The sequence below is a fragment of the Cyanistes caeruleus genome, chromosome 1 (genome assembly GCF_971803275.1).
Source record: "Cyanistes caeruleus chromosome 1, bCyaCae1.hap1.1, whole genome shotgun sequence".
Lineage (NCBI taxonomy): Eukaryota > Metazoa > Chordata > Aves > Passeriformes > Paridae > Cyanistes > Cyanistes caeruleus.
Window position 1 is genome coordinate 131,203,488 of NC_141701.1, and position 24,943 is coordinate 131,228,430.

General features: G+C 39.1%; 2 protein-coding genes across 15 annotated transcripts in view; one reads left to right on the forward strand and one right to left on the reverse strand.

Moving 5' to 3' along the window:
• Positions 1 to 1,701: 1,701 nt before the first annotated feature.
• Positions 1,702 to 12,234, forward strand: SRI (sorcin). Its single transcript, XM_086858463.1, has 8 exons — positions 1,702 to 4,123; positions 4,843 to 4,926; positions 8,010 to 8,079; positions 8,786 to 8,829; positions 9,882 to 10,029; positions 10,184 to 10,297; positions 10,746 to 10,804; positions 11,487 to 12,234. The coding sequence occupies exons 1-8, from the start codon at positions 4,076 to 4,078 to the stop codon at positions 11,511 to 11,513; spliced, it is 594 nt and encodes a 197-aa protein (XP_086714589.1). The 5' UTR covers positions 1,702 to 4,075; the 3' UTR covers positions 11,514 to 12,234.
• A 6,419-nt stretch (positions 12,235 to 18,653) lies between these two features.
• ADAM22 (ADAM metallopeptidase domain 22) overlaps positions 18,654 to 24,943 on the reverse strand; it is a 124,930-nt gene continuing 118,640 nt past the window's right edge. For 10 of the 14 annotated variants that reach the window (XM_086858419.1, XM_086858386.1, XM_086858367.1 and 7 more), the window contains 2 exons: positions 23,275 to 23,398; positions 19,232 to 22,026 (listed from right to left, as the gene is read on the reverse strand). In XM_086858419.1, the coding sequence (XP_086714545.1) occupies positions 22,006 to 22,026; positions 23,275 to 23,398 (145 nt within the window). In that variant the 3' untranslated portion in view covers positions 19,232 to 22,005. Of the gene's footprint in view, positions 22,027 to 23,274; positions 23,399 to 24,943 lie in introns of all 14 variants that reach the window. The other 4 variants (XM_086858352.1, XM_086858408.1, XM_086858375.1 and 1 more) reach the window with 1 other exon arrangement.

Genomic DNA, 24,943 nt, shown 5'->3' on the forward strand with positions numbered 1-24,943 from the left:
TGCAGAAAAACTGAGGTATCTCAAACTAGGTGACTAAAATCTGCAGAAAATTTTGTTCTCCATATTCTCTGTATCTATAAAGTGACAGAAATGTCTTCCCCTTGTCCCCTATCCTTTCAACTACATTATATGATGAATCCAGCAAAAAACTTGGTTATTAAAGGAAATCCTGTACAAAATAGTTGGCTGCAGAACTGAGCATAATGTGTAGTAAATAAAATATGAAAGGGTGGCATCAAAGAGAAAAAAAAAAAGCAGCAGAACACAGAAACATCATTCCTTTGGTCACAAACTCAGGCATTATATGAGAGACATCTGGTCTGTACTACATTTATTTTTGCACTGTTCAAAATTATGCCTCTTCTCAAGTACTGCAGTTAAAAGGATGAGGAGATTATTTCTTGGTCTTCCTTCTTTAAGTATTCCAAAATTTTTATCCCCTCAGCTGTGCTAAGTAAACACCTCAAGAAAATGGAACTTTACACTTTAATTCCCTGTCTCCTCCCTAGCTTTGCTGCAGTTGTCAGGCAAGTGTGATGCCTGAGCACACCAGCACCAAGCTCCCAGCCACTACACCAGATGGGAATGTAACTGGCAGCACGATCCAGCTCAAGGCCTTCAGTCCAGGGCGACCGAATTCCCACATCACGTGTGAGCTCATGTCAGGGTTAAATGCACTCAGACTTAGAAGGAACAGAAGCAAAGCAGATGGGCAAGCAGAAAGTCTTTGATTTGTCATGGGTTAATGCTAGCCTTGGGTCACCATGAGGAAGCATGGCACACATAATGAATATGGCTTGTGACCAGAGTTTAAGGCAATAACACTATTACTGTAGCTCCGTTATGAATTCTTTCTTAAAATCCTACTACAAAGAATCCAGAAAAAGCTATGAAATGAAAACTGTGCACATAATTTTCCCTTCCTAAACAAAAGTATTTTACCTAGGCCTTTTCTTAGGAAAATACATTGAATTATCTAAAAAAAAAAAAAAAAAAAAAAAAAAAAAAACAGCAATAGTACTAGCGTCCTGTGTTGCTGACTTCAGTTTTCCCACTAGAGGGATCACACACTCTTTGAGATCTGCAAAATCAGAAACTATCCTACACAGATTTCGTACTGGAATGTTTGTAATATGATGAACTTATCAAAACTTAAAAGGTTACCACAGCTCTGTAGCCCTTCAGAAGGCAGACGTGTACTCATTAATCTCCTTGAACAGCCTTCCCTTGCAGCCTTCGTTTTCCTCAGATAAGGAATAAGCAAATGCACCAGTGGAAATAAAATGCCTACCCAACAATCCATTTAAAACACATCCCTTGGTTACATCGGTCTCCTAACTCTTTTGCTCGTGTATGTTTAAATATAAAAAATCTTGCAAATGCTAACAACTGAGTGCAGTGAATTTGGGGCCCTCACTACAAGAAGGTCAATGAGGTGCTGGAGCGAGATCAGGGAAGGGCAACAGGTGGTGTGGAACATCATCATCTGGAAGAGATGATAAAGGGTCTGGAACACGTCTGATGAAGAGCAGCTGAGGGACCTGGGGTCATTAGCCTGGAGAAAAGGAGCCTGAAAGGGGACAGTGTCACTCTACAACTGCTTGAAAAAAGGTTGTAGTGAGGTGGGAGTCAGTGTCTACTCGCAAGTAACAAAAGAGGAAATGGACTCAAGTTGTGCCATGGGAGGTTTTTGGATATTTGGAGAAATGCCTTTATTGAAAGCATTGTTGAGCTTTGGAACAGGCTGCCCACAGAAGTGGCTGAATCTCCACGCCTGGGAGTTTTAGAGGACATGTAGATGTGGCACTGAGGGACATGGTTTAGTGGTGGGCCTGACAGTGCTGGATTAACAGGGGGGTCTCAATGTTCTGAGATCTTTTCCAGCCTAAACTCTATGATTTGATGAGTTCCAGGAGTCTCAGTAGAAGTACTGAAAATGGAGGATGGCCAGATATTCATGCTGAGTTAAAGTACAGAAAAACCCTACCCCAAAATCTGAAACACATCTTCCTTTTGTACACAGCTACAGCTGTACAGTTTAGTGTTTTTATCTACCAACTGGTATGAATCATATCTGGTTTCTTCTCACTGAAGCAATCAAAAGTTCTTTCCTATCATTGACAATACATATATACCATTTGACATTTTGTTTATCAATGTGTAACTCTTCAAATCTTATCACTTATATTCTTTGCCACTTATTTTCAATCTTTCCAGCATTTAATATTTTTAACTATTTTTAAATAAAAGGTCTTATTTTAATTAAGAGGGCTTTTTGCCCAGACATTAATACATGTATTCTAACAAAGTTCAGCTCAGAGCCTGCACGTGATTATGTCTGGTCAATAAAACTATTTGACCACCACACAGCTTCATATCAATGCACTTAGTTAAATACCCTTGTGAGATATGTATTTCTTAAGCCAAGAAACTAGACAGGGTTATTACTTTGTTTCTCAGCTGTTTCATAGCTTCAAATATGCTGTTCTGTGTGATAAAGGTATTAAACAATGATTTGTCTTATCTGGCAACTCTATTAAATCACACAGAACACCAGTTTTGTTTGGATGTCATTGGCAATTGTTAGCAGTTATAAGGTGCAATTAGTGCTGAAATAAGACAATATATGCCATGTAGATAATGTCTGAAAGCCCTATTTACTGGATGACTTAGAAGCTGAGAAGGGTGACTCACTTTTAATGGAAAGTTTACTATAAATTAGCATACTTAATTGAGGTCCTACTCAAATTTACAATGTTCTTCAGAAATTATGCTAATAAACAGAAAAATAAAACGTTACGCTTCCAGATTCCTGACAGCAGGCCATTTACCCTGCAAGGTCTCCATTAGGAGATTTGTTTCAGTCATACAGACTCCAGCAACTGATTTCTCATCATTCTGCAACTGAATTAAATAGCTCTCACTAGGAGATAGAGGGAGTTCTGTTTTGCAAAGTCGCAAAACCAGCTCAGACCAAGCGGTGGCGATTCCGGCCGATGCCCTGGGGTATTGGGTGATCATCGGGAGTAAACCACGGGCTGCAGCAGTGAGTGCTGCCAGCCAGGAGGAGGCTGTTGGATCAAAGCTGGTGCTCTTCCAGAGAATCCCGAAACCCACAGCGGCCCCCGACTGAACACAAAAGGGCTCCCTCGCTTTAGTGGGACACGGGCGTTCCTCCAGCTCCTACTCCAGAATTCGGACCTACAGACCCAAAAGAAATCATACAGCCTGTTCTCTGTCTTTGGGAACAGGGACGGGTGGTCAGGTTGTGAGGCAAAAGCAACGCTACCAAGAGAGAACACGTAAGGATGCGTTCTGGGATACACGATACAGGCACACGAACTGCTGAGTCTGTGAGCTTTGCGGCCTTTTGGTAAATCACGAGTCGGTGATTCTGAAATAATCAGATATCAACTCAGCCGATAAACCGGTGAACACGTCGAGAACTTTCCTGTCGCCTTAGAGGGTCACAGCCGCCACAAAACAGCCCTTTCCCAAGAGCGGCAGTCCCGGGATGCGCCGGGGACCGGCTCCACCTCGGCCTCCACCTCGGCTGCCCGCGGCCGCTGGCTCCGGGGAGCAGCCTCCTCCTCCTCCTCCTCCTCCTCCTCCTCCTCCTCCTCCTCCTCCTCCTCCTCCTCAGCGGAGCAGTTCCGTCCACGGGCGCTGCCTCCCGCGGCTGTCTGACAGCTGCTGGCCGGGAGCCGCCGGCCACCTCACCGCCCTCAGCGCTCCCCGCCCGCAGCCCGCACTGACAGACCCAGTCCCGCCCCGCGGTGCGGGCGGGCCCGAGGCCTGTGCCGGGAAATGCCGCCGCGGGGCCACGGGCCTGTACCACCGTGCCGGAGGGGGAACTCGGAGAGCAGGAGATGGGAGGGGGTGGTCCCTCAGCTCCCGACGGCACCGCCCGGCACCGCCCGCTGCCTGGTGACGGAAGGCCGCCGCTTGCCCCGCGCGGGCGCTGGCGGGACGCGGGCTCCGGGAAGCGCCGGGGCTGGAAGTCGCCGCCCTCCCTCCGTATCCGGGTGGTTGCTCCCGGGCGCCGCCGGACCGCCGGAGCCGGTGCCAGGCGAGAATGGCGTATCCCGGGCAGCCGGCGACCGGCGGGTTCTACCAGGGCGTGGTGAGCGGGGCTGGGGCCCGCGGGGGGACGTGGCCGGGGGCAGCGGTGGATGTGGCCGGGGGCAGCGGTGGATGTGGCCGGGGGCAGCGGTGGATGTGGCCGGGGGCAGCGGTGGATCCGGGTGAGGCGGGCCCTGCCCGGTCTCCGGCACCGCTCCCGCCGGGAGGGGCCGCAGGCTCCGAGCCGCACCGACGGGAGAAGGGAGGGAAGAGGCAAATCCCCCGCAGCTGCTGTGGGGGGTGAAAGTCAGTGCTGAGGCTATCATTAAGTGACTTTCACTTAAGAATCAGTTTTATTGAAGGATTTTCACACTTGATGAATATTCTTCCATGTTTTTGCCCTAGACATCTGTTTCGCTCAACTTTTCTGAAGTGGAAAAAACAATTTGCAGTGCCTTGGTATTTCTTCAGCATGCGGTTTCCTGCTAGGGGTAGAATAAAATGAAAGCGTGATGAGATAGACCAGGCTGTATCTAGAACAGTCGATTGCTCCTGTGCGAGATTTTACACCGATCTGCTTACATTACAATACATTAGTGTACCGGTACTGAAATTTAGAATTGGTTTGGGGTTTTTTTTCATGAGGAGTTTTAGTTTGGGTTGATTTCATTTTTTTAATTCATTTTTTGGCGCGGTGTGTACATAAAAACGTAAGTCAATACGTATAGATCCTTAACTGAATCATTCATTTAAAATTCATTTTCTTTTTGATTTCCAAAGTATGGCGGGGCTCCAGGAGGACCCGCATTCCCTGGACAAGCTCAGGATCCTTTGTATGGTTATTTTGCTGCAGTAGGAGGGCAGGTAAACTTATAAAATGTTATTTACTTCTTGGTTGTTTTTTTTTTTTCCTGGGGAATATGCTCTACTTTTGGAAGGAGGAATGCCTAGTATTTGCAGTGAGGAAAACTGATGTTTCTAGTTAAAGAAAACCCAAATGCATAATTGTTTTACTTAGCTCATTTGCTATATATAGCTGTATTGGTCTGTGTTATAGTTGCATGCATACAAGAGCTATACAATTTCAATAATGCTGTTAGTTTCTGTATGTGTAAATACATACATATACAAATGTAAGCATGTATGCCTCAATTTCCTGTATAGGTATATACAGGGAATACATAGATGCATGAAGTTTTGTAATGGAATTGTGACTCAGCTCTGGGCTGGTGAATGATGCCAGGTTTAGAAGGAAAAGAGAAACTGTAGAAAGCATGGGCTGTGGAAATGGCCTGGCTAAGAGCAGGAAATGCTAATAGGAAAGAGGTCATTACATGATCTTAATAGACTCAAAGATGGAAAAGCAATTGTGGGTTGTGCCAACATCTGGGTTTACTGGTAACAGGGAGTAATTATTCTTCTAGAGGAAAGGCATTCACAGCTTTTTTTTTTCCTTCCCTGTCATTCTGCACTGCATTTTTAATTTCTTCCTATAAAACAATATATTGGTTTTGTATGATTGGTTGTTAGAAGTTAGTGCTGTTTGAACTGTATTAGAGTTTAGGAGCAGTGAGGTTAGGTTTATTGAGTTGAAGGTCCGTGTTTGTTTACCATATTACAGCTATTTATTGCACACTTGTAGGGTGTGTGCAGATCTAAAATTCTGCTCTTGGATCTGTTATCCTCAGGTAGATACAGCCACAACATGAAAATTTGAATTCATCAATATTAGCAGATGCTCAGATTCCCACCATAACTTGGATTAGTTTTGTTCTTTTTGTTACTCTTGAAATAATAATGCATCTTGCAGTCTATATCTTACTTCCTTCTAACTGCTTATGAAAATATTTAGACTGTGTGTTTTTCTAGTAAAGGAGAACACTGGAATGACCTCTGTGTAGTGAGGCCTTTCAGAGAAGGTGGAGCCCAGAGCTGAGTTCTGCTGAATGTACTGACAATTTGTCTGCCAGCTGAAATGCCTCTATGTGCAGGTGCCACCTGGATGTGCGCCAGGAATCAGCACTGGAGCCAGTAACTGATGCTGGAAAAATGAATAAGCTCCTATTGTAAAGAGAAAGGGAGGTAGCAGCAAACAGGATATGGCACTGTGGAGAAGAGGTGGCAGGAGCTGGATCTCAGCTGAAAGTAGACCATGCCCAGGTTTCTCAAGTGAGGCATGGGTACTGGAAGCTGGGGAACCAGTGGATTGGTGGGTTTGATCAAGTTAGCACTTAAGAATACTTAAGTTATGCTAATACTTAAGTTATACTAAAATGCTTTCTGCTTGTAGAAATCATTCCTTACTGAAATGAACTCAGTAGCTTTTGAAATTATCCTTAGAATCTGAGGTGTCTGTTTCTGGTACCAGTGGCTGTGCAGAAGTCAAAACCCTGTGAGGAAACAGTGAAACATAACAGATGAATTATCAGTTGCTTTTATGGCCATCCATGCAACTCTGTATAAGGCTGCATCTCAGTTATCCATATGTACTTATTGTAAAATTAGTACATTTTGGTTATGGTTTGCTGCTCTCTGTGTTGTTTTTATGCCTATATAATATATAATGTTCTCTCTGAGCTTTTTTTGAAGCAGTTTACAACAGGGATCTTATCTTTGACTTGATGAATTAGTTTCCTTTGTTTACAGAAGAAAGTCAAAAGTATTGTTTCAAATCTGTATTCAATTGAGTCTGTCGGAAGTAGTAGTTTATTTTTTAGCCTGTTTGCAAAGCCTATATGCATTGTCTAGTTTAACCTGCTTATGTTCTACTAAAAAAAGCAACAACAAAGACAAGCATCTTTTTGGTAATCTTGATTACAGTTGTGCTTCTCTATCTTCTCTATTTTAAAGTTATGCAGTTCCTATCTTTATTTCAGAAGGTACAGAGCTATTGAAGAGATTAGTTACTTAATATGAATGGCTATTTCAAAGCTCTTTCTTTTTCCCCCATGTGAATATAAAGTATTAAATACATCTATATTACTAGAGTGATGGAGTAGATTGGAAGCAAATTTCGGGTTAGCTGTCATTAACTTTACGTAGAATTAAAACATTGTTGCTCTTTTTTTCAGATCTTGTCAAGTATTTTTTAACATAGAACTACTATTTGTCTTATAAACAATGATACTTAGTATTTGAAAGTTATCAGGCTGTGCTGTTCACACCTTAGCATTCAGTAGCATATTTCCATTCTTGAAAAAAAGAGCTTTCAAAAGTGGGTTTAAATGCATTAGGGCAATGCTGTTACAAACAGAATCACAGAACATGCTGAGTTGGAAGGAACCCTCAAGGATCATTGAGTCCAACTCCAGCCCAACTAAAGATACCCCAAGAGTCACACCAAATGCCCAAGTGTGTTCTTGAACTCTGTCAGGATTGGTGCTGTGATCACTTCACTGGTTCAACCACTCTATGGGTAAAAATACTTTTCCTTATATCCAACCTAAACTCCTGTGACTTGACTTTTCATCTTCTAATGCTTTACAGAAGTATCATCATTTTTTATGTCTACAGACATAATGTTCCATTCCTGAATGAGATTAAATTGAACTCTGTGTGAACCAAACTTCATGTTGGGGATGTGAGGAATAAAACTTAGAATTCCACCTCCACTTCTGGCAGCTCTTTGCTTTCCATGAATTGGCAGTTGTTTTCACCATTTGGCTTTGAGCAGGATTTGTTGGAAATGAGGCATTTTTCCAAGCCATGTGGATTGGTATATTTTCTGAGTCTGTTTTGTTTTTCTTTCAAAGTTATTTCTTTTCTACATTTGCTTGTTCTGCTAGCAACTTAATGTTAAAAAAAATGCAGGAATTTTTATATGTGTGAGTTACGAGGATGTCTTGAGAAGGATAACTAATTGAATACCACTGGAAAGGGAGTGGGTACTGGGAATAAGCAGCCTGGGAGAGGGCATTAATAGCTGATACATCTTCTGTTATCGAAAGGATGGACAAATAGATGCTGATGAGCTACAGAGATGTCTCACCCAGTCAGGGATTGCAGGAGCATATAAACGTAAGTTAATGATTTAAATAAACAAGCAAATCTAAAGCACACTAATTCTTCTTCCCACTACTAGAAAACACATGTAGTTGTGCCTTCTGCAGAGCTGGGGTTTTTCCTTTGCATGGCAAATGAGTTTCCTTTCCATATCTTGGACGTGTAAATTCTCTGCATTCAGTTCTGTGTGCCAAGGACCTGCCTTCTCAGCCTCCTTAGTTCCCCGCTTTGCTGGGCTGTGGAGTTGAAGTGGTTTGTTTTGTAATGGACAGACAGTTCTTAAAAAGGTGCTTTGCTTTGGTTTGAACTGAGCTTTGATATTGACCAAAATCTGTGGCAAGACTCATCTGCTGGGATACCTCCTGTTTACAGCTTCTGTGAGTGAAACTGGCTTGCTCAAGTGGTGTCTGCTGGGGGGAATGTAAAAGATTATTTTGAAACCCAAAACTGTTGTGGATTAAGAACAAGTTAATTTTAAATATAACTTGAATTGCCTCTAAATTGTCTACTGTCAGTTTTTCTAACAAATAATGGCTCTTACTTGGATCAAAAATATGGTATGGCTGTATACAGAGGGAACCAATTACATAATAGTTTATGTATTATAATATATAATCAGTATATAATTTAAATTTATAATAAATCTGAAATTGTATGTTTAGATAAAACTGAAGATTATGCTATTAACATAAATTATTTTCCCTTTTTCTAATTTTAACAGCTTTTAACTTGGAGACTTGCAGACTTATGATCTCAATGCTGGATGTATCCTTTTGTATGAAATGTAAACATTTTTGCATTATGTAAGCAAAGATGAGACAGTTCCAAAACATTTGGGAAATGCTTTGTAGTTTCCATTCAGCCTTCACTGGATCAGTTTTGTGATTATTGTGATTGGGAAGCTACAAAACTTCATTCTCACTAATTTTAACAAATTAAGAAATAAATAAATGAGGCTCTTGGTGACCAATCATTTTACAGCAAGTGGTATCCCTCTAACCCGGGGGAACTGTTTCTTTATAGAATGTATGAAGAGTCAGGTCTGGTGGCCCAGAATAAAATATTGTGCAAATCATTTATTGTGATTTTCAAATAGGAAAACTTTCCAATTTCTCATCCTTCCTAATGAATTTAAAGCACTTGTAGTAGACAGCCTGAATACAACCGAAGTCCCCCTAAATCCTGTTCCATGAATGAATCATGTTTGAGTGTCTAATGGAACTGTATGTGGCCTTCAGCATATCATGTCTAAGTGGAAGACTTAGATATACTTAGATATACTGTGTAGGGTTGAAATCTTTGGAGTTTTTTAAGCCAAAACTTAAATTGAAAGCTGTCCTGCTTAAAAAGAAAAAAGCAGAAATTAAACTGGAAGGGCTCTTAGCTCATCTTGAACAAACCACTTAGAATACGAGAGAACTGATATTACAATTTATTCTTTGGCATCTATTTTTATTTCAGCTATGTATTTAATTGGTTGCAATTATGTAGCAGCAGGTAAAACAGTAGTGTGTCAACTAAAGTAGAATTCACAAAGAGAAAATGGCTTTAGCAGGTTTCCCTGGGAAGAAGTGGGGAGAACAGGTTCTCTGAGGTCCTCTGACCTTAGGTTTTGGGTAGGATTACCTCCATCTGTGCTGGGGTATGTTTTAGTTAGTTTTCTACAAGACAAATTAATAATAGTAAAATTGTACTAATATTGGCCTTCAAGTAAGAGTTTTTAACTACAGAGAGATGCCTTTTTTGGTTTTTTGTTTGTCACTTTTTGTTGGTGGTTTTGTGTAGTTAAGAAATGTGTTTCTTAGCTTTGAAATCAGAGGGATATGTCTGGCACACTGGGATTTAACGAGTTTAAAGAACTCTGGGCCGTGATCAATGGCTGGAAGCAACACTTTGTAAGTTTTGACAGTGATGGAAGTGGTGCAGTGGATCGCCAGGAACTGGAGAAAGCCTTGATGGCTATGGGTAAGTTGTGAAGTGTTCTTGCCTCTGACACTGACTTAAACCATTTCCCAGTTATCATCCTGCAATAACTAACACATGATATTTCCAGTGAAAACATTTTGAATTCTGTTAACTTACCTGCCTTTTCAAAATAAGACTTTTTATTTTCAAATAGGATTTAGACTGAGCCCACAGGCTGTGACTGCAATCACAAAGAGATACAGCACTCAAGGAAAGATTGCATTTGATGATTACATTGCCTGCTGTGTGAAACTCAGAGCTCTCACTGGTATGCTGGATTATAGCCTTGTTACTGTCATCCCCATAATTTATTTTTATTTAATAAAACCTGATTGTTCACTTATCTCAAGTTCAGCTTTGGTGTACTACAAAAGAGGTTTCTATCAGTAGTCTACAGACAACTATAGATCAGTATTATTTAAATTCCCATGAAAAAAAGGACTTTATACTAATGCAGGGTTTACTTGAGAGACTGGAAAAGTTATGTTACCAAAATTGGGGAAACTTTGTTTAGTAATAGAACATAAAGGATTGTAAATGATAAATAACAAAACTTTTGAATGGGAAATTAAGTCTTGGAATGATTTGCAGTATTCTCCATCATGTTCTCCTTCATGGGATTTGGGGAATTTTAGTAAAGTACTATACACTTTAAAAAAATTGTTTATTTGTAGTTCTTCTTACCTGGTTTCTGTTTTCAAAATGAATTCTTGCAGAATGCTTTAGAAGAAGGGATGCGACTCAGCAGGGTTTTGTTAACTTCCACTATGATGATGTAAGTAAATTTTAAGGAATCTATTAAAATTCCAGGGTAAAACAAAAGAAAAACAACAATCAGTAATGATTTGAGTTTGTGTCTATCTTTCTTACACATACAGTGGGAACCCAGAAGTTCTGGGGCTTGTTGAGTATTGTCTCTAAAATCTTTTGTGTATTTTACAGAGTTCTATAAAATGTTTACTTTTCTCTGAACTTCTAACCAGCATGGTTCAAGAATATCCAGGAAGCTACATCACTTGCTAGTTTTGTTTTTGTCTTTCATTTTCTGTTTTAAAGCTTGGTAGGCTTTTCCTGGGAAAGGTTGGCAGAGTTCTGGTGGGAACAGACATGAATCACACTGTCAGACTTGTGGGTCTTGGCTTTCTAGTAACATCTGTGCAGCAAAAGAGAACACTAGAATCAAGTCATCCTGGATTTGGGTGTTTTGGGGTTTGGGTTTTTTTTTTTTTTGGAGCAGGGAATGAAGAGGACCATGTGTGATAATTTTTATTTTTGTTGTTTTCATTAAGGAGATGCTTTGCTTTAAGTATTTGCTTACTTTCATATGTATTTTAAAGCTTTACTATTCATGGGCTGAATTTCTTTACAGAAAAGTGTAGTGACAATGAATATTGTAGGAGAAAAAGTAAAATGTCGTTCTCTGCTATACATCTAATAAGTGGTTATTCTCTTTTCAGTTCATACAGTGTGTTATGAGCATCTAAATCAAAAGGAAGCAAGCTGTGGATGATCATGATTTAACATTCCAGAATGTGTTTTGCTTTGCCAAGTCCTCCAATGATTGTGTATCTCAATATTGGAAATTGCATATTTTATGAAGGTATCGCTTTACACACATTTTTTAGTCTTGATAATTAATATAAACTTCTTATGTACTGTTATTTTTAACTTCAATCTGTGATTATTAAAGATACTTTTATTTTCATAAACTTGCAATTCACTATCTGTAACTCAGATCTCTCAAATAGTAAGATTTTCAGTCATGTGTCTACTTTTTTCCCATGATTCACTAAAATCAGTTTCTGGAGTGCAGCTTATCTTTTTCTGACTTAAACAGTAACATGTGTATGACTTCAGAGGATATGTATTTTCTTGTCTTTGACAACGTAGGACAGATGTACAAACTGAAAGGGTTTTTGGCATGGTCATTTTGCATTGGTCTGTTTGAACATCAGTTCAAAATTTTGTAATAGTAAGGTTTTTTTTGTAAAAGCAAGTTTTGGTTACTTTGTCAGCTTTTTTGGAGATGAAGCCTGCGACACCACGCGCTGAGTGTAAGAAGTTCTAGAACTTCTTGTAAGCAGGGATGCAACAAAACATAGCAGAGAACTCTTCAAGCCTTGTGCTTTGGTACAGGGGGCTTTGTTCTTGTAAGATTCTTGTTTTGTTTGTGTCACTACATAAAATGCTTTTAAACATACAAAAGCTGTTCTGTGTCAGTTTGTGCATCAACTGTCCCTTCACAGGCAGACAGACAGACTTCAGTTACATGTAAATGAATGTTTTTATCTCCTCCACTTTAACACCTAGCAAGTGGCCTTCAACTAACACATAAGGGTCAAAACCCACTTGGAGAAAATTCTTGCCAGGTTACTCTTTCAGATCACAGCAGTAGTTACCAATGAAGATAGAAACAGGCAAGGTTTACTTGCCTGAGTCTCTTCAGGGGAAAAAATGGGATTTTTGTTTGGTGGGAGTTTTCTTGTTGCTTTTGCTGTAGGGATTTTTGAGGGGACAATGGACATTGTATGGAAAGAAGGAGCAGCACAACTATACATAGGAAGTACAAACTTTTTTCCAATGAAGTAAGTTAATGAAACTTTTGTTAATTTTGATCACTTCTGCATACCACAGAGGAATGAGATATGTTTTTTTGCTGCTTGTGAATATAATGCCAGAAGAATACTAAAAAAATGTATTTCTTAAATAAGTAGATTAGGGCAATTTTGGGGAGGAACCTTTGCATTAAGGAATGAAAGCAAAACTATACATATGTGCATATATACATAGACACATATGCATATACATCATTGGACAAACAAGAGCTCCTCAGAGCAGGAATCTCACTCAAAGCTACTGTATTGTACCCTGCTTTGCTTAGGAGATGTCTTAAATCCAGGTCTTTAGTTTTTAGGCTGTAAATTCAAAGCAGGCTGGTTTTCCCTAAAGAAGCAACTTGTACTTACTGCTTAAATTTAGAATCCTTTGGATATTGCTTATAGTTTCATTTCAGTAGCTAGTTCTCTTTCTACCCGTTCTCTTTCTACCCTTATAATGAATTTCAAAGGCATGGACAGCATTATACATCCACATTCTGATAATACATTGTTCCATTGCACATAAAGTTGGGAAACAGGTAGAATACTACCAGAAGTATTTCTAATGGAATGACCAAAATCCATACAGGTTTGTCTGAGTGTAGCAGCCAACATCAGTTCTGCTGCAGTTCAAAACTTTGACAGCTGAGGAGGTTAGTATGAGTATGACAAAAAAAGGCTGTTCTTCCTATAGGGGTTGAATATACTATTTTGTATAAATATAGTGCTCATCCTTACACTTAATTTCATCCTAAAAATAGTAAGAGATCTTTATGAAAATGTTCATTACCCACACATCTTTACTTAGACTTAATGTGTTTCTGGTCTCGTAGTGGCTTGGCTGGGATAGAATTAATTTTCTTTATAGCAGCCCAAAGGTTCAGATTTTTAACTAATCAGCATCAATAACACAGCAGTGTTTCAGCTGTTGCTGGGCAGTGCTTGCACAGCATCAGGGTCTTTTCAGTTCTCACTCTGCAATCATAGTGAGTAGGCTGAGTGTGGGCAAGAGGCTGGGAAGGAATTCAGTGAGGACAACTGATTCAAGTGGGCCAAAGGACTGAAGACCCAAGGACCCAAAGCTCAAGTCTTGCTCAGTTTATTTCCCCAGGCTGAATTAGTGTTTTGGCACCAGCCAGCTACTGGGCAGTGAAATGCTTCAGGAAAACAGTGTAAACCAATATGGTTTTCTTCAGAGATCTTATAAACACAAACCAGAGAAAACTGGGAAAAAAAATAGTTCCAAAGCCAGGAGAAAATTCTGGCTTCCTTAAGAAAAAATAGCTTTTTGTTTTACATCAGCATTTCAAAAATCCAGTGTATTCACATGGACTGATGAGATACATCGTCTTTCAAGTTTAGAGAGAAACTAACACATAAAGATGCTGAGGAGTTAGTACAGAATCTGCTGTCATAGCAAAAAAAGCCATCTGACACCTTTGTGAAATTTGCTTCCCCATTAAGAATAGATTCAGTGGACAGGTTGAATATGCAAGTCACCTGCTTTAGAGAAACAGTTATTTTCAGAATTAATGGTTTCGCTTTCCCACAAGGCTGAGAAGGAAACTTAGGTGACACCAAGTGAGGTGATTGCTCTCGACCTTTGAGCCAACCACCGGGCATAGTTTCAAATAGGTATTTTTCCTAGGTTGCCCTCAAGCATGAAAACTAAGGAATAGTAATTTTAGATTTGCTTTGAGAACAGTTAGGCCCCTAAGACAAAGAATTGAGGAACTCACTGGATCATTTTCAACCTTGGAATTTGAAAAATAATATTTATATTCTACTATTAGCCTTTTCCCATGCACACAACATCTTTATTTTATAGACATCTATAAAAAAGAAGGTGCTAAATATGACTTAGAAGAACAAAATACACACAACAGTCTTTGTCATTGAAAGTCACTTTACTGATGTTACAATATGTTAGTAACATTGAAAACCACAGGCATTTGTATTAAATACTCTTGTAGAAGTGAATACTGTGACGCTGTTATTATTAAAAGTGAGCAGGAATTTAGAACCCCAAATTACAATGATTTGATTTTATAAAAAGCAACCTTTTGTTTCGCTACATGAAAGCCAGATTCATTCAACAGCCCAATGCCTGTAATGTTTATGACAAAAATACCACACTCAAAGCTAGAAAGTCTTAAACTGCAATGCTTCATTTTGATGTTTGTCAAAATCTTACGCTTTTATTACATCAGGTGTGATTTTTAAAGGATTTTAACTAGCAAAGACAATGATATGATGCAAATCATTGTTTTTGCCAATACTAGCCCAGCCACAGTGGTGAAACACTATTCTACTTGCCTCTCTCAATAATGGCTAGTATGAGTGAAAAAATAGCTTTTTTTTTTTTTTTACAGCAATGCCCAAGTTAAGCATTAGCACAAAATGAAGGTGGCAGAGCCAGTTGGTATATACCACCCCAAAAGCTTTGCTGAAAGAACTGGTCATACAGTAAATAGTGTTTTCTCCAGCAGATTAAAAATTCTGTAATGCTTTGCTATTCTGAAAAAAATATTTTGCATTTATGCAACAATAAAAATAATTACTGTATTCTATATAAAACATTACCTATTGTAATATATTTTTATCATTAAGAAAAGAAAAATCGGATTATATATTCACAGTTTGAGTATGTTCTGGACTGTATTTCCAAGTGTATTGTATGCAGAGTCTACACAGACAGTGAGCAGGAGTTCTTGTACCAATGATCAGACTAAATCAGCATTTGCTGTTCTACAGAGTCTTACAATATTGCATGATTAGCTGCTCGCACCACTCTACTTACAAGGTCAGTCAGGCCTATATACAGAATTTCTAACATGGTTGTAAAAATAGACTCTCCATGCTAAAGTTAGAATATATAAGGTCTTAAGGCCTCATGTTGACTTTTTTTAAACAAAAGCTTTATTTTTTTTATTCAGAGGAATACAGAAACAGAAAACTAAAAGCTTGTTGCTTTGACATTTTATGCTCTAGCAATTAAAAATTGTGTTGACACCACTTACTTCTCCCTTAGAGAACGTTTCTTTTTAACTACTCTGTGCTTATTTTTCCAAATTTTCCTCATCTCATTCTGAGTTATACGTCAATTATGGCCCATCTTAAGTAGCAGAAGTTTTTAAACCGTTTAAAGCTGGTTTAGCTGAAGAGATTTTGAAACTGGTATAGACTGGATTATGAAGAGCTAGACCTGCCACACCTGGCTAGGTGAGACAATTTGGAAGCCAGGTACAGTGTGTCAAGTGTGAGTAATATCTGTGTTCTGAATTTATTTTTACTGCTTGTTTTTCTTACTTGGCTGAGATAATTTAGGAATGTTGACTGTTGTAGTGCTTTTCTCCAAATACTTGCGGAAAACTGTTGTGGAATGACAAGATACCATGTGCCAGGTGCACAAGATGCTGTTTCCAAAGCTGCAGTTTACACCAGCATCCGTACTTGAGACACCAGAAATCGTTTTCATAAGCTGACTTAGAAAATACTCAAGTCAGAGCAGATTTTTAGCATAGATGACAGAAACTATTATTTCCTTTCCTGTTTCTGACAAAATCACACTTAAGAGAGTCCTGTCTCTATTGCAGCTATGTTTACACAATTAATTTCACTGTTTCATTTTTTTTTTTTTTTCTGCCTTATTAGGATAATAGTTACGTGCACACAGGAACCTCACTCCACTGTGCAGACATGGGGCCACAACCTGCACATATTTTTGCAGTTTATTCAAATTTGTTGTTAGGGATCACAGAATATTCTGGGGAGGGGACCCACAAGGATGATCAAGGCCAACTCTTAAGTGAATGGCCCATATGAGGATTGAACCCTTGACCCTGGTGTTATTTAACACTGTGCTCCAACCAACTGAGCACATCAAATGTGATCAAAGTCAAATCCCATGTTGCTGATAATGTCGTATGATTTGGAAGCCATGCAAATAGTGGGTCATCAGCTCATCCATTCTAGGTATTCAGTGGAGACTGAAATACACAAGCTCTTTAAAAATGAGGCAAATAACATCATATTCTGGTTGAAAACAGTGGTTCAAACAGTCCACTCTTATCCCATGACACTGATACTGAATTTAGAGAAAGAAACAGATGATCTTCAGATTTGGAGCAAGAGAAACAGGAAACAGCTCAACTGTTAGGTTCCCAAACTTGGTCATTAAAGAGGCTTAGCCTTCAACAATGCTACAACGTGGGAGAGACACAGTACAGCTGAGTCACCAAGTGGTGTTTGCAGTAGTATTCTGGTTTAACCACAAGTAACTGAGCCCCAAAACAGCTTCTTGCTCAGTCCTCACCCCCAGTGGGATGGGCCAAGAGAACTGGAAAGGTAGAAGTGAGAAAACTCATGGGTTGACATAAGAACAGTTCAATAATTAAAATTAGACAATTGTAGTAATAATAATAAAAAATAATGAAAAGGGAATTAACAGAGAGAGAAATAAAACCCAAAAAGACAAGTGAAGCAAATTAAAATAATTGCTCACCATCAATAGACCAGTGCTCAGCCAGTCCCTGAGCTGCAGTTCTTCACTGCCAACCCTGGACTGGTTCTGAGCATGGCATCATATTGTTTAGAATATCCCTTGGGTCTGCTGTCCAACTTATGCACCCCAAGCCCAATTGCTGGTGGGGCATGTGAGGCACAGAAGAGGCTCATTGCAAGCACTGCTCAGCAATAACTAAAAAATTCCCTGCATTATCAACACTGTTTTCAGCACAAATCCTAACCACAGCTTCATACCAGCTACTGTAAAGGAAATTAACTCATCCCCAGGCAAAACCAGTAGAAAATCCATGAGACATGAGGCATCATCACCTGATTATAGCATAAGCAAAAGATTAAAGAATCATTAAATGGTCTGGGTTGGAAAGGACCATAAAGATCATCTCATTCCAACGCCCCTGCCATGGGCAGGACTTTCCACTAGACAGGTTGTTCAGAGCCCCATCCAGCCTGGCCTTGAAGTTTTCCAGGGACAGAGGATCCACAGCTTCTCTGGTCAACCTGTGCAAGTGTCCCACCACCCTCACAGTAAAGAATTTCTTACTGATATCTCTTCTAAACCTACTATTATTAACTGCATTGAAAAGATCCTATCCATAGTGGGAAAAGGTGACCAACTTAGCAGTTTTCTGATGTCAGCCAATTCACAGAACCTGTTAGTGGATAAATGTTTCCATTGAAACATTCATGAAAATGATGAAAGCATTCATGAAAATGCTTTTCAGTAAGAGTGAAGAGGGGATGGAAGAGAACAGGAGCTCACTGAGTTTTACACTGGAATGTGATAATTTTGCTTACAATTAGGTAAGGGATTTGATGACAGAGCAAGTCCTAAGAGCTAACTTAAGAGCATATCCTGTAGGGTTATGGAATCTCATCCTTCTTTCACATTACATTATATCCATGAATCAATTAATTTATAAAGTTACAGAAAATTTGGGCAGAAGTTGCAGGATATGCATGTCTATAACAGTGTGTGTACCCATTCTTAGCTCTGGGTTTGAAAAGAGTTGTATTGACAAGACCAATCAGTCCAAACCAACAATAGGGATTTGAGTAAGAGATTTCAGTACATTAACTACTGACACAATTTCTTTCTGGTTTTAGTACAGGCTATACCTCAAAGGTCCACTTGTTCAATAGCACAATCAAAATTATTTCATGGGCACATGAACACAACAAGTTCAATATCTCATAAATCATTTGGAAGAAGCCATCTTCAAAGTCAAGTCACACTTCAGGTGACTGGCAAGTTGTGACTTCAGTTCACACTTTAAGCAAAGATAGGCTGTATAAAATGATCAATCTTCTTGAATATACTTACTTAAATATAACAAAACTATATGTAAATTATCAGTCACAACCATCTCTGGTATATTGCCTGAGATTGTTAAATTTCTTAAGTCAACAAATCCAGAATTAGTAGGTAAATCTTTACTTGTTAAACTGTGGCATCATTGTGCAGCATTATTTTTAGATACAATCTCAATTTTCCAGTCTCCATCAGTTAGTCATATTAATTTTATTATAAATTACACAGGATTCTTCTCCCACATTGAAATACATAAAGGTAACTTAAGTATATCTCATCCTGCCTGTCCTATGCTCATATAAACAATTACTTCTACTTGAGAATTGATAGCTTCCTCTCTTCAACAGGCATCTACAGCATAGTTGGCAATAACTAGTTCATTTATTAAAATAAAACCAAAATAATTGCATGAGTCTCAATGAGTCAAAATGACTGAGCTATATTAGTGACAAGTACTCTGTTTTAGTCTGGATGAGGTATTATGCAGCAGTTTATATTGCTATTGCCAGTGTAACTACCTACAGTGGATAAAAATATTTGCAATCTTCAAGGTTATTAATCTGTCAGCTTTCCAACACACTACATTTTAAAGTAGGAAATGACAGCTTGTAAGCAAACAACTTCTCTGTCCAACCTCTACTGGTTTGGGATGCTCACACAGCCCTGCCAGGTTCAGGTCTCCCAAGTTACCAATCTGATGCAAAGTTCTCTGCAGAAGAATTTTGCAAAAACACAAGTCCTGTGATATTCTCACTCTAGACCACCAAAGTGAAAATCAACATTTATTTAACTTAAACTTTGTGCTCAGAACTAGACTTCCAGTCACTACGTATCTCCAAATGTAAAGGTGACTGTTAAAGGTACACTACACCTTTAAGTGTAAGTGTATCATCATATGCTACAAATGAATTATAGCAAAACAAAAGAAGCTGGAAGTACATACTACATTGAAAATACAGTCAGGAGGGCCATTTGTTTGCAAAACATGAAGCCATGAACATAGCAGAAAGAGCCAGTATGTTATATCCAGTTCTGTCTGCCAAATCTTGCTGCTTCTTAGTAAGGCAAAATAGAAAGGGAAAAGAGTGGTAAATGTAAGGTATGCACAGAAATCTAATGAGATTATTCAAAACAATATGCCAGTTTGTATCCAAAGAAATACCATAAAAGGCACAAGATGAACAGTCCAGTTACTAAAGACAAGATATGAATATGGAGGGAAAACCGGCTTCCAGGTGACAGAGTAATACATCGACGATCAGGTTATCATAATATCCTAACATGGGTGAACCTCTTGAGGGTCCTGCTCAAAGTCCAGTGAAATCAACAAAGACATATTGATTTCAAGTTATGGCTCAGACCCTAATTTCATAAGCTACATGCTATTGACTTGCTTTAATCCAGATAGATACCCTCAAAGTAAATCTTTGCAAAAGATATTCTTCAGTTCAGATTGATATATTTACCTTTCACAAAAATGCTGAATCTTACCCTAAATCAGTTACAAGTGACTATCTCCTTCCAGATGGTCAGTCTGCACCCACTTATGCTCACTTATATTTGTCTTTTTCCAAATACTTACCAGAACCTGTTGACTGTGCAGGAAAATCATTCGAATCCCAAGGCCAATATTTTGTAATCCAACATACAGCCTAATCATAAAATATAATGCTTCTAAAAATCTTACATATTTTACAGCTGCCGACATCTTTAAACATTTCTTAATTTAATCTTACATATATCTGACTTTATTGAGAGACATAAAAGTTAAAAAAATACATTAAAAGGCTGCAAGTGTTGGGTTCACTTACTAAAAGAAATACATGAAAGAGGTAGAAGATTCAGAAACACCATAGATGTTCCCATTACAATAATATCTAATTAATCATACAGCTGTTGGGTAGGGTATTCAACTGCACCACACGGCTGGGTGTTTTATTCTGCTATTCTGCGAAACTACCTGAAGCTAAGAAGTAGTCAGTTTTGGAAAACTAGAGAATTATAAACTGATTTAATATGGTCCAGTTTCTTAATAACTGAAAATTCCCAATCAGAAGGCATTTGCCTTACAACAACCCTTAGAAGTCTCAGGTGTTTAAAATATAACCATCAACTTATACACAAGATTAACATGGTAAAGAGTTGTTCCCCCCCAACCTATTCTTTTTAAGCTAAATTTACTTGTGCTCAGTTTAATGCCCCAAAAAATTGTCAAGGGGGCTTCAGGGGCAACAAGCATAGCATTCAAGCACATGGTAAAAGCAATTCCAGTAACAAATTAAAATTGAAAGACAGCAATGAAACTGGCCACTTGCCCAGCATTGTTATTATCTAGTGCAGCGAAATTGTTATGCTTCTCATAAACCTATGCCTTGCCATCTAAAACAGTGTCTGAAATGCTTTATCAAAAATACACAGCAACTCTCACAGACAGACTTCACATCACCACATCCTGAATTGACCACTTAGAAGTATTCCCAAATGTTCAGTAAGTTTGGGCTACACATGACTTAAAGACTGTTGTCTGCCAAATCGTTCTTGATTACACCTGTGAGAGGATACAATGGTTATCTTGCTAAACATGGGATTTTGGCTGGTTCCTCTTATGATGATTGAAGACAAAGTGCTGCTGTACTGGTTTCTGCAGTCTACTGTACAACTGAGATTGTCAAGACAGTATAAGATGCTGAAAAGATTGTATAGATTTTGGTCAAACACCAGTTTCTGAGAGACAGTTTTACAGTAGTGTACTTTCTGTAATTCCAAGGATATCTGCTCATAATATTAGAAAATCTGAAGTGTGATGATGTTAGTCATGACTGTTTCTTTAGGCATTTGGCAAAATACACGTACGTATAACAGCTATTTTTGACATTATTGAATTGTTTACATATATACAATCTGTATACTGAGATTATAAACATGTAAGGTAAAAAAAAGATATAATCTTTGTTTGTTTGCTGTTTGTGTCAAATAGGTACCTTTCAAAGCTTGAAATCCTGTCACAAAAAAAAAATCCTATATTTCTTACTCCTGCATGCTAGTCTCTACTACAGTATGTTGTTTTTCCCTTACATGTAGAAAGTAAAGAACACAAGGTTCATGCATACAGCGTACAAGTTTACATCAGCTGGGCTCTCCGTGAGGCATGTTCCCAGTTCCACTATGGTCTGACTCAGGATTGCAGTAAACCAGAGAAAAACCTCTCTTACACAGAACTGGCAAATGGACTGTAGCTGGGATTCTATGTCACCATGCAGAACAGCCTTGTCACATCTGGGCTAATTATTCTCTGTCAAATGTTATGGTTTTGGTGGTTCATCAAATCCATAAAATACAAGTCAACAAAAAATAGAAAAAAAAAAAAAAGAAGACTGTTTTTTCCTTTCCACATGAGGAGGTTATCACTGCGGTATCATGGGCATCTCTGTTGATCTTTCGAATTGTCTGAAGAGAAGATGAATGTGCAGTGACTCAGTGATGCTGAGTTTCTATAAAATCCAAAGTAAACAGTTCTGATGTGACCCCAGGAACACAGTGCCTCTAGATGGATGTCTCCCATAGCTGGAGAGGGGGGAAATGAACACAAACACACGTTGAACACCAAGATAAAGCAGGCTGTCACCCAAACAGTGCAAGGAGCTTGTTTGAGGAACTGCATCTACACCACTTGAGTCACCAGATCTCCTCCCAGCCTCTGGTGTCTCTTCACCAAGTGAGCAGACTGAAGCATGTCAGCAGAACTTGCAGTTGGCATAGTAAATGTCCATGGCTGGGAGCTCAGTTTTCTTTTTGAAGGAGAAATTTCAATAAAACATCAAACTTGAACTAGACAGCTTTTACCTTAGAGTTACGCTAATATTAGTGTAGAGATAACTTCCCATTTTCATCTATCTGCCTAACTCTGCTCAGAGCAGAATGACTTCCTACTGTGGATTTGAGCTGCTGCCAAAGCAGCTCCAGGGCTAAGACACATCAGTACAGCCCAGGCTTCAAGCTGCCTTGAGAGACCCTGTGCTGCACCTCACACAATCTTCTGCCCCGAGCAGCACTGGGGGAGCAGCTTTCAGGTTCCCTCAGCAGCACCCCCTTCCTTTTTTCTTCAAAAAAAAAAAAAGGACAGAAAACAGTGATGAGAATCTCATCAGCATCAGCAACATGAACCAAGGGTATTGCAAGTAAAGCTCCTAAATTTCAGGACTTTTTCTCTTATTCAAATACCTGATATGTTTGAATTGATACAAAGGAAACAAAATCCTTTTGGAACAGCTGGAAATCTCTCCGTATGGAGCATTACTATCCACCACACATTCCAGCAGCTCCTGGTCACTCTAGGGGGACCAGGTCACACAGCAGTGAAGTTCCTCCAGGCATGCGAGCCCTCCACATGCTCCATAACTGGAACTTTTTACATTCCCACAAAGCTGGAAAGCAGCTATCCCCACAGCCTGAATGAGAGCTGCTGGGAGAAGGGATAAGAAAGGAGAGGCAAACACACCACTTGCACCAGGGCTGCCTGTACTCTGAAGCCCAAAGGCTGTCCAGGGCACATTTTCAGCTTGAAATGAGAAGAGTAGTGAAATCTGGGCTCCAGGGCAGCTTTAAGAGCAACCTGAAAAGCTGGCTATAAACACAGTTGTCGAGCCTTTATTGCTGCCAGAGGCTCAGCAGCTTCAGAAGTTCAGGGTGCAAAGGAAGTGCCACTCCAGCTTTCCTTGTTGGTCAAAGGTGTTAATCTGCCACAGTTTCCTTTTGAAAAACTACCAATAAATCAAGCCCCTAGTGAAATGCAGAGAGAAGAGGGACACATACCCTGGCACTTTGCCTGTTGACTTTTTTCTCTTCATCAGGAAGTGGTGGCATCGGGTAAGGGTATTTTCTGCTGGAAGCAATAGATCCAGTGGATGAAGATGGAGACTTTGCAGGAGACAGTGTCCTGAGATGTTGAAACACACAAAATAAATGTGATGTCTTTGCATTCTAGCACTGCAACAGCAACTGCCATTACTCTGAAGCTTGGTTCAGAGCCATGTATATAGCTTATTATTAGCTCAATATCAGGGGGATAAAATTGCTTGATCATTAGTCTTATGATTTCATTATATAAATAAAGGTATTTAGAGATTTCAGGAACACTGGAAGAAAAAAAATGCTACTTCTTATTAGAATTGTATAACAAAAATTATTTCTTAAGCTGTTTTATATGGTACTGTAATTAATCATTATAAAATTATTAAAAAACAAATCTGCAATTGAATAAATACAGAACTAAAAGATAAACATGGCATTATAAAGCCTAAATAGAAACAGTAATTGTATAAATACAAGCTGAACAAATGTCTTCTCCCAGTGACTAAATGGCAATTATGTGTTTTTATGCATATCTTACACATCTCCTAAATTACATAGCAAATAAATGTATTAATTTTGTAACATTAATTTACACAAATGCATGCATTTGGAGGCCAAACTGTTAGTTGTGAAGTAACAAAGGCATATACAAAGTGCTAATAACAAATTGTTATACATGCAAGCATCATACAGTGCATATTGTTCCAGCCAAAGAAAGAGTCTGATGAGAATATACAAAAATGGACTGATTAGTCAATGGCAATCAGCATTTCTGTACAAGGTGAGTAGAGTAAGCAGGAGCAAGTAAATGTTTGTATCACATGAAAGGCATTCTTTTCATGTCAATAAGGCAACAGCACATTATTGACTGAAATTTTATACCCAAGAAAAACTCTTATGCTTCTGTTTTGAGATTCTGCACTTTTCCCACTTGAGAGGTTCCTATCAGGCTCTAAATCTGGGCAGAGTAAAATGGAAAAAAAAGGCCTCAAAGTAGAAAAATTGAGCTATCCTGGCCACCTTGTCCTCTTGCACTGACCAAGAGCATTTACCACAGGAGGCCTCTTAATACTGCAGGCACATCACTCAGCCCTCCCTGAGCACTGCTACCTAGTATCTTCTGAGTTAATGTGTCCCTGAAGATGGAAAGTTTCCATAATAATAATAAGTGGAATTTATTTACCTTTAAATAACTGTACTTTTATTTTGGACTATTGTATCATTTTGTTGTGTCTGTAGCTCCCTACAATAGCACATTCTCTTGCCTCCCATACAGACAATGACTGATGGTAGCCACAAGCAACAAGGTGTCAATGGAAATTATATGATGAGAGCTCTCTAGTCTGGCTCATGATCCTCTAATGCCTCATGTGGTAGCCTCTATGTTCAACAGCACTTGAAAGATTTACATTGGTACAATTATCCAAACTTGGAAGCATACATCTTCAGTACCTGCACACTGATCACCTATTGAGATGAACTGGACATACACCAATGTTTTCAGGGAAAAAACCCTGAAACAGTTACTGCTGTATAAAACAAGGTTTCCGTACGTCCAACATCATGGATCTAGGCACCAAACTGTGCATGCAAGAAAACAGGGTAATTTAAAAAAAAAATTCCAGTGAAA

Coding starts and splice junctions, on each gene's coding strand:
- SRI (XM_086858463.1), top strand. CDS start 4,076: ATGGCGTATCCCGGGCAGCCGGCGACCGGCGGGTTCTACCAGGGCGTG. Junction 4,124..4,842: donor GCGGGTTCTACCAGGGCGTG/GTGAGCGGGGCT, acceptor TGATTTCCAAAG/TATGGCGGGGCTCCAGGAGG. Junction 10,805..11,486: donor TTAACTTCCACTATGATGAT/GTAAGTAAATTT, acceptor TTCTCTTTTCAG/TTCATACAGTGTGTTATGAG.